The sequence below is a fragment of the Typopeltis vanoorti genome, chromosome 7, assembly GCF_054136105.1.
Source record: "Typopeltis vanoorti isolate ZY-2024b chromosome 7, IOZ_Tvanoo_1.0, whole genome shotgun sequence".
Taxonomy (NCBI): domain Eukaryota; kingdom Metazoa; phylum Arthropoda; class Arachnida; order Uropygi; family Thelyphonidae; genus Typopeltis; species Typopeltis vanoorti.
Window position 1 is genome coordinate 143,293,215 of NC_143555.1, and position 15,118 is coordinate 143,308,332.

At 36.2% G+C, this 15,118-nt stretch overlaps 1 protein-coding gene across 1 annotated transcript in view; it reads left to right on the forward strand.

The window, feature by feature from the left end:
- The window catches only part of LOC150105146 (multidrug resistance-associated protein 1-like), a 475,014-nt gene that overhangs the window by 239,692 nt on the left and 220,204 nt on the right, over positions 1 to 15,118 (forward strand). The window contains exon 16 of the mRNA XM_090396181.1: positions 11,831 to 12,007. Within this exon, the coding sequence (XP_090252307.1) occupies positions 11,831 to 12,007 (177 nt within the window). The remainder of the gene's footprint in view (positions 1 to 11,830; positions 12,008 to 15,118) is intronic.

Consider the following 15,118-nt stretch of genomic DNA (forward strand, 5'->3'; position numbering starts at 1 on the left):
GTTTATACTGTCTTATGTAGTAATTAATTGGTTTGATTTTTAGGGATTGTAAGATTTCTTCATTTGTTTTGTGGTCCCACTTGGTATATCCAGCTGTTTTTCTGAGGAACTTCATTTCTGCTGTTTGAATTCGTTTTTCATCTTTCCTTTTCATGGTCCATGTTTCGCTTCCGTATAGTAGAGTTGGTTTTGACAAGACATTATATAGTCTGATTCTAGTGTGTTTTTGTACCAGGGATGGCTTAAATATACTGTTTATTATGCCATTTACTTTGACAAAGTTTGATATTTTAGTGTCCATGTCTTTTTCTTCTTCATATGATAGATCACGTCCCAAGTATCTGAAAGTGTTTACTTGTTCTAGTATTTTATTATCTATCACTATTTTACTTCTTATTGGGTTTTCTCCTTTGAATGCCATTATTTTTGTATTTTCTTTGGATATTGTCATATTATATTGCTTTGAGATATCATTTAATGATTTTAATGATCTTTGTAAGTCATCCTCTGATGTAGCTAATACTATTTGATCATCTGCAAATAGTAGTGTATCTATCTTCATTTGCGGGGTCATTTGTATACCAAATGGGTTATGCTGTTTCCAGATTGTTAATATTTCATTTATATATATATATATATATATATTGAAAAGCAGAGGTGAGAGGGTACATCCTTGTCGTACTCCTCTTGATATATCTTTCCATTCTGAGGTGTGTTCTAATTTAACTGCTATTTTATTTCCTGTATATATTTCTTGAATAGATTGTAAAAGTTGGTTTGGTATGTTTAAATGGGTTAATATTTTAAACAATTTTTGTCGACTAATTTTGTCAAACGCTTTTTCATAATCAATAAACGCCACATGTGTTTTTTTGAAATTCTCTTCTCTTTTCTATTAATAATTTTAAAGTAAAAATTGGATCTATGCAGGATCGGCCTTTTCGGAAGCCATTTTGTTCTTCTAGTAATTTGTTTTCTACAATGCTGCTTAGTTTCTCTTTTAATATTCCTGCATATATTTTATATCCTGTATTCAGCAGGCTAATTCTCCTATAATTATTGCAATTGTCTTTATTTCCTTTTTTATAGATTGGGATGACCAGTGCTTTTTTCCAAGAGTTAGGGGTTTTTCCGGACATCCAAACCATATTAAAAAATTTCAAAAGTCTTTCATTAAATTTTTCACCTGCATTTTTGTATAGTTCTATATTTATATTGTCTTCTTCTGGCGTTTTCCTATTTTTCATCTTCTTTATTATATTTTTCAGTTCTAACATTGTGATATTTTCTATTAGGTCATTCTTTGTCTTATAAAATTTTAATTCATTGTTCTCATCTGTCCAGAGATTTTGGAAATAGGTCACCCATTTTTCTAAATCTATTGTTTGTATTTTTATCTTTTCTTTTATTTCTTTATTCATGTATTTTATTACTTTATAGGTTTTGGGTTGTGGCTTAAATAAATCTTTTTCTAGTTCTGTTACAAAATTGTTCCATCTTTCTCTATGTTTTTTCCTTACTTCTCGTTTTGCAATTGCACTATTTCTTTTATACTCTATTTCTGCTTCTATTGTTTTGGAATTTAGCCATTTCTGGTAACTGTCCTTTTTGGTTTTTATTATATTTTCTATTTCTTTGTTCCAGTCTCGTAGTCCTCTTTTTTTAATCCATTTGTGCTTTATTCCTAAGGTTTCTGTTGCTGCTTTTGTGAGAATTTGTTTCAAATTTTCCCATTCATCTTCTATGTCCCTTGATTCATGTGTGGTTTCTGTTTTTAAGTTTGTGCATTTTTGATATTGTAGTCTAACTTGAGAATCCTGTAATGAAGAAATTTTGTAGCTTGGCTGGTAAGAATTTTCAATTCTATGTGTTTTTAGCCACTTTGGTTTAAAACGAATTTTTGCTGATACCATATAATGATCAGAGTTTAATTCAAAGCCTCGATATGCTCTTACGTCTAAAATTAACTCCGCAAATTTAAAATTTGTGATAACGTAGTCGATTACTGATTTGTATCCTCTGGCTGACCAAGTATATTTATGTATTTCCTTGTGTTTAAACATTGAATTCATTATTCTCATATTATTATAAATGACAAAATCGTGCAATCTGCGACCATTTTGATTACATCATATATATATATAGCCTATGTCTGAATTGTAAATCATCGCCACTTCCTCACTTTCAGTGGCTGTACAGATAATATGCTAGTACAATGTATATAAGTTTGTTATTACAAGCTTCCCTTATCAAAAGGGAAAACTTTGTTATTTCTCATGATGTTGGCAATATTGAAGTATTACTAACTGTATACATTTGCCTTGGGTAGAAGAGAAATCTCATGATAAGAAAGAAGAGAAATTTATTGAATTTTTGCGAGACAACTTTCTTAAGCAGCATGTGAAAGAAGGAACTTGTGGTCAAAGAGTGTTGGATTTGCTCATAGCGTCAGAAGGGTTCTCTGTCAAGAATTTAGCTATTGAACCACCAATTGGCGACAGTGATCATGCTGTACCTTCTTGGGAAGTATCTAATTATAGTGAAGCTTCGATTAAAACAAGTTACATGCTGAACTACAAAGCTGGAAATTATGATCAACTTGATGTTGGAGGCTTAATGGATTTTTTACAACACTCAAAAAGAATTAAAATAGAATTTAATACTTCCTATATTTAGGCTCCAACTAGATAGGACTTTTTCACCCACGTGGTTGGGCTCAGTATTGTTTATTATTTGTGTGTATGTTACATTAACTGTTTTTGTAATCCCTGTAGATGTCCTAGTGACTAGGACGAAATATAGGAAGTATTAAATTCTATTTTAATTCTTTTTGAGTGTTATAAAAAATCCATTAAGCCTCCAACAAGATGTCCTCACAGCACTTAAGCCTCTACACACGAATTATGATCAACTTGGGAAAATACTATCTTTGGTCCCATGGTATCAGTTACTGAAGGGGAAAAATGTCAGCAATGCATGGGAATCTTTGAAAAAGTGTTTGAAGGCAGTATTTGAATGTATCCCTTGTTTGAAGAATAAATAGGTTGGGAGTGAGATTGTAAAATCTCTTATGGTGAAAAAAAGAAATATTTTTCACCTATATCGATTTTACATAGGCCATTAAAATACATATAATTAAGAGTGTATATGTAAGGTAATAAATTTAGTAATATAATGTCAGAATAACTGAATGTAGAACCACAAGCATTTGTAACTAAAAAGCTCAGACAGGATTAGGCTAGTAAACTGAAGGTCAGCAACAGTCTGAAAGTCACTGGAATATGAGTTTTGTTGCCAAAACCTACTGTAAGCATGGGTGATAAAGGCACTTCCAGTAAATCTGGGAATATTTTTTGGATATGACATAAAAGGCAGAGATTGAGGAGTGAAAAAGGGGCTCTCTTATATTTTGTTCGTGTGGCAAGATTTTCGAGGACTGGAAGAGTCGGGATCCTGCGAGCAGTAGTTTCTAGAGATCATGGGGAGTTCGCTGGTAGTTTTACAAGATATCCTTCCATGAAATTCATCTACAAATGTACCGATCCACGTGCATGCTGATTTGTAGCAGCTGAAGAAGTCCCTAACATCGATGAAAAAATGCATTCAAGTTACAAGGAAGGAATTTGAAAGACGACAACCGCCAGATAGTACCCGATCACAGCCGTCGCGCAAGAAAAAGAAAAGCGCCAGCAGAGTTCACCCTTAACCTTTTTGGATTCAGGATTGGACATGATATAGTGAGCTTGTAAGTAGATTGCTTTATGTTAATAGCCTAGATTGTGTATACAGACAATAGATGTTGATTCTGTTTAACTAATGGTATAATGTGTTTGAAGAGGTCAGAAAACCGAACGTCAGTTTGAATGTGTATAATAGAATATTGCAGACTTGAATAATGCTTGTCTTACATAATGCTTAGAACGTGTATAGTGTAATTTTGCCGTATGTTATTAGTAGTAATGAGAGTAAGGTTATCTGCTAAAGTCCATTCACGTGTTTAATACGTTGAGTGTAAATAATTTCTCTGTCTAATGCTTTAAGTGAATTGTTCTAATGAATGTGTGGAGAATCTGACATGTGATATGTCCTATTTAGTTTTGTATATAAATTGTCTTAGTTAAAATAAACATGTTTGGTTTTGTTAATAGCTTGCCTGATATTTGTTAGCCAATGCACTGTCTCATAAAAAACAAATCAAACCTCTGTGACCTAAGCAAAGTAACAGCCCCAGCTGAGTAATTCGGAGTTGCTTAAGATAGAATTAATTTAAGAGTTATTCAACGTGCATAGCTAAAATATTCTTTTGTATCTAAAGGAAAGATAGAAAATTCTTTTACACGATCCTTAATGGTGCAGTTGTTAACAAAAAAAAGATATTTAAGGATTAATACATGAGAGAGTGCTTGACCTAGTAGTTGCATCTGAGAACTTGGTTGTAACGAATATGACCACGTTGCCACCAATTGGTGAGAGCGATCATAGGACCTTGACTTGGGAGGTTGCTAAAGGTGTGGAATTTACAATTAAGACAGGGATACATTTGGAATTATTGGGCTGGTAAGTATGACAAGCTTAGGAGATTGATGGGTACAGTGCCATGGCATGTAAAACTGCAAGGGCTAGAAGTTGACAGTGCATGGGAGGTGGTTAAGAAGTGTTTGCATGAAGCAATGGCTGACTGTATACCTAGAGTCCGAATAATAAATCAAGTAGGAGTTAAATGGATGAATAACACCATTAAGCTTGAGCTACAAAAAAAGAAACACCTATGGAGGGAATTTAAGGAGAAAGGTGACCGGCAGACACATGAACAGTATAAAGCACAGGCCAGAAGGGTAACGAGTGTGGTAAGAAAAGCAAAAAAGGATTACGAAAGAACATTGGCCATGCAGGCTAAAGACAATCTTAAACAGTTTTTTCGATATGTTGCAAGTAGAAGAAAAAATGTATATGGCAGAATGATTTTAAAGAATGCCAATGGTAGGGAGGTAACTGAATCAGTTGATATAGTTGAATTACTGAGCAAGCACTTTGCAAGAGTATATCATCCAGGTGGTGACATTGCAGAAATGAATGAACCAAAAGTTTATGTGGGAATTGTGGTGAATGAGGTGGAGGTGAGTAGTCTATTACAAAACCTCAATGTCAATACATCTGTGGGATAGGATGGTATACTAGCTCATGTCGTACGTGAAGTGGCTAAAGAATTGTCAGTACCCTTGACCATTCTGTTTAATCTGAGTCTCGGGTCTGGGTTAGTCCCGAGGGGGTGGAAAGAGGGGAAAATAGTTCCACTGCATAAAGGAGGTTCCAGGACCGCTGTTGTAAATTACCGACCGATTAGCATATCAGGAATCGTTGTCAAGGTCTTGGAAAAACTAGTCAAAAGAAGAATACAGGATTGGAGATAGATGAAAATGGGATACTATATGGGGGACAACATGGTTTTGTGAAGGGTAGATCATGCCTCAGTAATTTGCTCACGTTTTATAACACTATCGACTGAACTGGATAAGGGTAATGGGTTGTCAGTGATTCTACTGGACCTTGCCAAGGCCTTTGATAGGATACCACATGGAACACTAATCAGTAAACTGGAGCAGATGGGGATGGATATAGGGTTGGTGAGATGGATAGGAGGGTGGTTGATGGAGAGATACCAGAGAGTGGTTTATTCAGGAGTTGAGTCCAAAAGACGGCTTGTGACTAGTAGTGTGCTGCAGGGTTCTGTTCTTGGACCACTACTTTTCAATTTGTTCATTAACGATATAGGAAAGGATCTTACAAGAAGTGTTCACTTGTTTGCTGATGATGCAAAGTTGGGTAGAGCAATTGTGAGTGCACAGGATGTCAAAATTTTGCAGGATGATTTGGATAGTTTGGAGGACTGGGTTAAGGAAAATGGTTGTCAATTTAATGTGGCAAAGTGTAAGGTTATGCATTTTGGAGTGAAAAGATTAGCAGCAGTATATCACATTGGTGGAACCGTACTCCAGGAGATTGATGAGGTCAGGGATTTGGGAGTGTTGGTGGATAGGGAGTTGAATTTAGGGGCACGTTGCAAAAGTGGCTAAAACAGCTCATCAAATCACTTGGTTACTGAAAAATACTTTAACGAGCAGAGACAAACAAGTTATTGTTCCTCTATATCGAGCCCTGATAAGACCCCATCTGGACTACTGTGCCCAGATATGGGCACCAGGGTTTCTTCTTGATGGGGAGGAGGTGGAGAGGATCCAGAGACGAGTGACCGAGATGGTGGAAGATCTGTGGAATGAACCTTATGAGAACAGATTGAAGATTTGTGGGTTGTAGAAATTGGTTGATAGGCGGAAAAGGGGTGATATGATTGAGACACTCAAATTAGTGATGGGTTTCTATAAGATTAATCCAGAAGATATTTTTGAGAATAGGGCTGGTGGTTGGAGGACTAGGGGTCATACATGGAAGCTGGGTAAAAATGTGGTTAACAGGGGTGTTAGAGCTAGGTTCTTTACTTAGAGAGTGGTAAATGAGTGGAATAAGCTGCCAGAGTCTGTTGTGGGTGCTATGACCATGAATGAGTTTAAGGCGAGGTATGATAGATACTGTGTGAAAGACAAATAATTGTTCTTGGCATGATGTTAGGGCCTCCCTCGATTAGTCTGTCGACTTCTTGGAGTTGCCCATAATAATAATAATACATTTGAACAATAGCAATGTAGACTAAGGATTTGGTCCCAGCCAGAGGCTTTTCCTCAGTCTATGATACTAGCACATGTGAGACTATACTTTACAGCCTTGAAGGGGGTGGGAGTAAAACTAAATAGATTATAAAAGCAGTAAAGTCAGCTAATAGTATTGTACATGAGTTAGAGATTAGAACATATAGGCATTTTGTACAAGCTCAAGCAACCACAAAATAGTATGAAGTAAGAGGGGAGACACATGAAGTAAAGAAGCAAAGTAATAAACAATAAAATATAAAATTACAAATTTTACAAATTTTACAAATGGCGTAATTGGGTAGGATTTAAATCCACTTCAATAATACCAAGAATATTGTGCATTTTGAGTCATGTTTGGTAACAGATCAGGCAGTTATAAGTTTTAACTTTTCAGGAACTCTTTTGTGTTAAATAATCATGAATATTGAAATTACGAATTGTAACCAATCAAATAATGCCACGATGGGTGACAAGGAATTTTTTGTACTGTAAACCCTCAACTCGTCATCCTTCAATTTTCTGGTGATGACAGTGAGGAGCTGAGAAAGGTTGGAAATTGGTCAGATTTCCAATTGTTAATTCTACTTAGGAGCAAACTGGTCGGAAAGGCCAAGAACTTCCTGTTTTCGTCCCCGATACTTAGGGACACTTTAGAATACCTGAAGTTTAAGGACACCTTAATTTCACAATTCTCGAAGGTAAGAAGCATAAGCCAAAACCTTTGGAAATTTCAAAGGTGTGCTCAAGAAAAGAAGGAGAACATAACGGACTTCTACAATAAACTACTGACCATTGCAAATAGTCTAAGCGTCGGCAATGATGATAAACCTCATCTTGATTGGGCAGTATTCCACCAGTTCAGGTTGGGAATCAAGGATGAACTAAAGGAGACCGCATACAAAAAGAGGATCACCAATCTTGAGGAGGAATGTTACCTCTTCAAACACCTTTATACCATTAGTAAAACAGAATCAACATCTATTGTCTGTACACACAATCTAGGCTATTAACATAAAGCAATCTACTTACAAGCTCACTATATCATGTAGAGTCCTAAATCCAAAAAGTTTAAGGGTGAACTCTGCTCACTCCTTTCTTTTTCTTGTTCAACTGCTGTGATTGGGAACTATCTGGCGATTGTTGTCTTTCAAATTCTTTGATTTTCACTTGAATGCATTTTTTTATCGATGTTAGAAACTTCGTCGGCTGCTACAAATCAGCATGCACGTGGATCGGTACGTTCGTCAGTGAATTTCACAGAAGGATATCTTGTAATACTGCCAGCAAACTCCCCATGATCTACAGAAACTACCGCTCGCAGGATTGCGACTCTTCCCGTCCTCGAAAATCTTGCCACAGGAACAAAAAATGAGAGAGAGAGAGAGCTGGATTTACCGGAAGTGCACTCATCACTCACATTTACAGTAGGTTTTGGCGACAAAACTCATAGTCTGGTGACCTTTGAGACTGTTGTTGACCTTCAGTTTACTAGCCTAATCCTGTCTGAGCCTTTTAGTTACAATTGCTTGTGGTTCTACATTCAGTTATTCTAATATTATATTACAAAATTTATTACTTTAGATTAGGTTATATACACTCTTAATTATATATTTTAATGGCGTATGTAAAATCAATATAGGTGAAAAATATTTCTATTTTTCACCACAAGAGATTTTACAAAATGATGTATAACCTTATTAAGCAAGACAGCCACAAGAAGAAGATGATGTGTGAAAGAATATCATGAGAATAAGAGTGAGAGGAGTTATCAAATATATAAAGCTCAGGCCAGAATAGTAACGAGTATTGTGAGGAAAGTTAAAACGGAGTGTGAAAACAAACTGGCCATGCAAGCTAAAGGCAATCCAAAAGAATTTTATCATTATGCTGCAAGCAAAAGAAAGAATGAATGTGGAAGAAGAACTTTATTGAATGCAGATGGTACTGGAGTGTCAGAAGCTAATGAGATTGTTCAGTTAATGAGTGCTCACTTTGCTAAGATATAAACCAGGTGTATGTAACATGATGCACAGTGCTATTGCTCCATTGGATGAAGAGTTAGAGGTTTATGAAAATGTGGTTGAAGATCTATTGCATAACCTGGATAAGAATTTGTCGATAGGGACAGATGGAATATCAGCCCATTTGCTAAATGTATGTTTAGCCAAATTGGCTATGCCTTTTACATATTTGTGGCACTTGAGTCTCAGCTTTGGAATGATACCACAGGAATGGAAGGAATGCATGATAGTTCCATTGTGCAAGGGTGGTGCAGAAACTGATGTGTCTAACTACTGACCTATCAGTATCTCTGGTATGGTAGTAAAGATTTTAGAGAAGTTAGAAAGAACTCTCACACAGAAATGGGTAGACAAACATGCTATACTTTCAAGGAACAGCATGGGCTTACTAAAGGAAGGTCATGTTTTAACAATTTGCTCATATTTTATAACAATGTTACAGCCAAGTTGGATAAAGGGAATGGATACACTATGATAATGTTGGATTTTTCTAAGGCATTTGATAGAATACCATATGAAAGGCCGTTGCATAAACTAGAGAATATGGGATTGGAATATAATCTCTTGACTTGGATCGGGGGGGGGGGGGGGGGGGGGGTTTGATAGACAGATATCAAAAAGTGGTATACAGTGGGTGTAAACTGTCAGATTTAAGTTGACCAATGGTGTACCTCAGTCCGCGCGGTTAGCCTAGTGGCTTTGCGCTTCACAACCATATGCCTGGGGAAGGAGTGTCCTAGGTTCGATTCCCGTTGGAGACGTGAGGAGCTGAAGGATCTTCCTCAGCCATAGCCAAGTTAGCCGGTCTTGGGCGCGGGCAGTAGGTTTTTTCTGCCAGTTTATCTGGTGTTTTTCATCCCGCAAGCAGGCAAACTGGCCCCGTGAACACACATGGATACAGCCAAGAATACCGTGAGGCATAGGAGTGACCATTCTATCCTCGTATTCGGTTACGAAATCCAAGCATGCTTGGAAGGTTGTGGGCCTTAAAGGCCTGTTAAAGGCATTGGGATAGATAGATAGAATGGTGTACCTCAGGGCTCAATTCTTGGGCCATTATTGTTCAATCTATACATTAATGACATCAGGCAGGGTCTAACATCAGATGTGCAATTGCTTGCCGATGACATGAAGATAGGCAGGGCAATCAAGGATGCTACTGATATTCAGCAATTACAAAATGATTTGAATAGGCTGGAAATTTGGGCAAACAAAAATGGCTATCGGTTTAATGTTAGTGTGTAAAGTTATGCACTTTGGCATGATTAGAGTTCCAGCAGCATATTATATTAGCAGGGTTATGCTACAAGAAGCTGAAGAGGCAAGGGATCTGGTGTATTGCTGGATAAGAATTTAAAGTTCAAAGGTCACATTAGCAAAAGTTGCAAATACAATTTAGGATAATTCCGATGTTGAAGCAAACCCCAACATGTAAGGATAAGGAAGTCATTTTGCCTCTTTATAAAGCTTTGATAAGACCACACCTGGATTATTGTGCACAGATTTGGTCTCCCAGGTTCCAAGGGAATAAAGAAGCTGTGGAAAGGGTGCAAAGAAGAGTTACAAAGATTATATCCAGATTATGGGATTTAGATTATGAGGACAGATTGCAAGTATATATACGGATTGCAGACTCTGGTGAACAGGAGAAAGAGGGGTGATATGATAGAGGTCTATAAACTTTTGAATGGGTGTTATAGGATTTCAGCAGATGAAATTTTTTGTTATATGGAAGGAGGTGAGGAGAGAACACGGGGGGGGGGGGGGGCATCCATGGAAGTTAAGTTTGTTCACAGGCAAGAAAAGGATAAGAGCTAGGTTTTTCTCCCAGAGAGTAGTGAGTGAGAGGAATAATTTGCCCTTAGGGGTAGTGAGTTCATCTAGTGTGAATAAATTTAAGGAAAGGTATGATAGCTGGTTTGGGTGATTTATAGCCTCCCTCAATGAGTCCTTGACTCCCTGGAGGTTTCAGATAATAATAATAATAATAATATAGGACCAATGTTAATTCTGGATTGCATATTTTGAGTACAATATATACCATCTGGAGCAGAAAGCTTGTCATTATCTAAGCTGTTAAGGATTTTTCTTATGTCTTTCTGATCAGAGAATGCCTGCAATGAGCTGCTCTTGGTATAATGGAAAATTGTTTGACTTGGTCAGCTGTACAATAGTTAGAAGATCATCATTATCTTTGGAGTTCTTTGTTGTGGTGAATTTTTTTCTTGGACTGCTTTGGCACATTTGTAAGAACCAAGGCTTGTGTGAGTCTTGGATTTAGAGTGAAGCAGGGTATACAGATACTCATTCTAGCTAGATTTATTTCAGTTATTTGTTTGAAGCAGATGTTTGAATCAGGAGGTAATCAAAATGGTATTCTAAAATAGTATATCTAAAATGGTAATCAAACCATTGAAAGATAAAGTAGAAATCATGAAGGTACTGTTGTAGTGTCGAAGGACAACTGAGAATGACTGACAGAATGATATTCCATAGAAAAGGAAGCATGGACGAAGTTAATACCAAAAGGATGACTAACATCTATAGTATATTTGAAAAGAAAGCTGGGTCACTTAATGGTCAAAGGTAGATAACTAGATTTATTTATATTGTGAGAAATGCTGAGAACAGACCAGAACTTCTGATGCAATGTCCAGTCCTCACCTCATATTGCCATCTTCATTCATTCATTATAAATATAATGAATAAATGAATTAACAATCTAATTTGCTGACCTGGTTGGCCGAGTAGTTAATGTATCTGCTCTGCAGGTTCAAATCCTACCAAGTGCATGGATGTTTATGATTGTCTTTAGGTGGGAGATGAGTTTCATCAACCTATGTGAAACCATTGTCCATCTTATTGAAGGCCTGAAGTGCCTTAAAGTTCCATGTTTGGTCTCTAGAGCAGAATTTTAAATTATGTAAAAAAAAAAAAGTAAAATTAATAAAAAAAAAATAGAAAAAAAATGTATTTAGCCCATACACCATACTAATGTACTATAAGTTTACAACCTTTTGTGGGTGGGAGTCCCATAAAAAGAGGGGACAACATTTAAATATTATTAATTTCAGTATCTATTTCTTTTTTCTTTCTTATTAGGGTTCGGTAGCTTTTGTTCCTCAGCAAGCATGGATACAAAATACTACTTTGAAGCAGAATATTCTTTTTACTAAACCCCTGTCAGAAGACAAATATGATACTATTATTGAGGCATGTGCATTGAAACCAGATCTAGAAATTTTACCTGGTGGAGATCAAACTGAAATTGGTGAAAAGGTGAGTGTTCTCTTATTATGCAAATTATCTAATTCAGTTTTTTTTTTAACTTTTCATACAATACCAGATTTATTTCACAAAAATTATTCCAAAGCATGAAATGATTTAGTGATAAGTGATTATAATTGGGGTTGCTTAGGGGTCAAAGCCAAATAACTGGAAGGAGACCTCCACATCACCTTTCAGGAATGTGGTGAGCCGACTGGGACTTGTGACCTAATGTCCACTCCTCACCTTCATGTGGTACTCCTTTAATAGTTATCTACTGGGTACTGAACAAATGAAGATGGACTGGCAATTTTTCACATTTTGATTTTGATGATTAGTGCACTAGTGTATGTTGTTTATTACATTTTTGTGTAGGATTCAGAATTGAAAAAATATCAGGTTTATGTGACCTAACAATAAAATAACAGGAAAATTCTTTTTCAACAAACATACACGTTATACACAAATTATTACTTTGTTTGCAGGAAAAGTGTCAGCTCAACCAACAGCAACTGGAGAAGCAAGTGGTATAATAAATATATAACAAAATTGTGTTTCTCTTAATCAGATATTGGAGATTTGAAAATGCTAGTTGATGACTGTTAAAATGCAAAAAGGGAGAATAAAAGATGATGGCAAGCACAAATGATTTAAAAGATGACAAGTATGGAATGAAAGAAGATATGAAAGAGTTGCTAGAAGTAAAAAAAGAAAAGTGGAAAAGTAAAGGTTGTCTTTTGTCAAGATATGTATGAATGAATTGAGGAGAACCATGATATGCACACAGTTTTTAGATATATGGAATGAATTTTATTGGTGAAAGGACCTTATATGACTGATTGTACTTTAATGGAGTTGATTGTAGATGACTTCGTTTTAAGTATCTGCAGAATGTTTTCTTCAGTGATAGAAATGAAGAAAATCACATAATGCAAAATCACATAAACTAGGATTGTTGTGTATGTGGGGGGGGGGGGGTGCAAGTGATCATAGGTGCTTGGACACATGATCACTTGCAATCCCGAAGTGCAAGAATGAAAAAGATCAAAGAATGCTGAATGCAGTTTCTCAGATCTCAGATATAAATGGAACAGTTATTAAAAAAAATTGAGGTTTTGGCATTGGTTAACTTGACTTGATCAACAGTTCTAAGCATTAATGAGACTTGATGGAGAAAAGGATATAGTTACAGGGATAGGATAAAAAGATATTGTATTTCCAGAAAGGATAGATGTAACAGGGTGGGAGTGGGGAGGTAATCATGATTATAGCAGAAGAATTTCTATTCTTCTGTTATATATGTGTGACTTATATAAATGTGACTTCTGCAGGCCAACAAAACGGATTAGGAACATGAAAGAAGAAGTTGGCGAAAGTTCCAGAACACACTATCACGTGATGTTTCAAGGGGGTTCCAAAACTGAACCCAAGGTTTGGAAACTGAGAAGGATATAAGGCAAGTTTTGGGGAATGAAAAGATCGGCAACCAGCATGGACGTCTAAAGAAAGGAACAAGGGGAGTTTCTGTCCAGACGCAGAGAGGTCCGAGGAAGGAGATCGATCAACCATAAGCCATTCGAGTCAAGGAGTGTGGATGTCCAGAGGCGAATACGTAAGGAGAAACGAAACTGTCCAGACGCTATTCTGCTCGGCTGAGCCTGTGAATGCCCGATAATCATAACCCTTCGACTGAGTGTTCAGCACCGGAGAATCGTTCCTCATATCCCGCTTGCTGACCTGACGAAGCTGCCAGTTCTCCAAGGATCCATAGGTAGAAAATCCAAAACCCAGAATGGAAAAGGGAACATAGAACGCCGTGACGAAAATGGAAGAAAAAAGGTGCATCAAAGAGGAGGACTGTTCACGTGAGTCTGATATTGTATCTTATAAGATTATGTGGTGTAAGAAAGATGTTTTAACAGACTGATAAGATTCATAAGATAGGATAGTCATAGCCAGAGAATAACTGATATGTCCCTTAAGATTGAAATTGATAATGCATGTGTATATGAGTATAGCTAATTCCTGAGAAGCTAATTGAGTTTTAGGAGGTGATCTGACACTTGTATAATATCTAAGCTTTGTCCTATTGTTGATATGATTGATTGCTATATAAGTCTTGATAAAGATAAAGATGCACTAAAACTAGGTATTGAGAATTAAGTTGAGGAAAGCAATATAAACTAACTGAGAAATTTTGGGAAGATACCTTGTGTTTTATTGATAAAGATTGATTGCTATATATATGTCATGTTGGTATATTGATGCAAATAGAAGTAGATATTGAGAATTAAGTTGAGGAAAGTAATATAAACTATTCGAATAACTCGAATAAATTTGTTGTAAGAGATATATAGGTAGTTGCATGAATTTTGAACTGAGATTAACAGAGGATAGTTCCTCTGCTCTTCTCTTTGTATTGTATATTTCTTTAGTTAGTGATCATTAAATATGCTTGTTGAATTTTCTTGTAGAGTGTTGCCTGATCTTATTTATTGCAATGCATTGATCTAAAATAATTCGAGATTATAAGCGGGAAATCATTAGAGTAAAAGGGTAAGGTAAAGAGACCACGACTGTGAATGTTCTAAGAAGTAATTAATATTGCATGATTGAGGTCTACCGGAGGTATCATATTTCATGTACCATATTGAGGCAAGGTGGCGCAGTCAAAAATCTATATAAATTTCCTTTGCTCTCAGGTGCAAGAATATATAGAATCACCGAAGGTAGAATAGAAAGAAATTAGAGGTGAAGCGATATATGTTTGAGTTAGTAGAAAATAAGATAAAGTTAGGATAGATATAGAAAGAGGGCACTACATGTATGTATGTTACTAATATATATAAACACAGAGAATACATCGTAACAGAAGTTATTGCAATGGTGCAACCAGAAATAAGATACAAATAAAAGATAAGTAACGAAAATATTACAGTAAGATATATGCAACCATACTTGTGGAAGAGAAGCCTGGTGAAGAACAAGCTGATCAGGCCAAATAGAGGCTGTCAGGATCAGATTTTCACTTTATGACAGACAGATAGTTGAGAAATCATGGGAATATAACAAAGATTTGCTTAAGTTGATTTATTTTAAGTTTTGTAGATCTTGAAAAGGCAT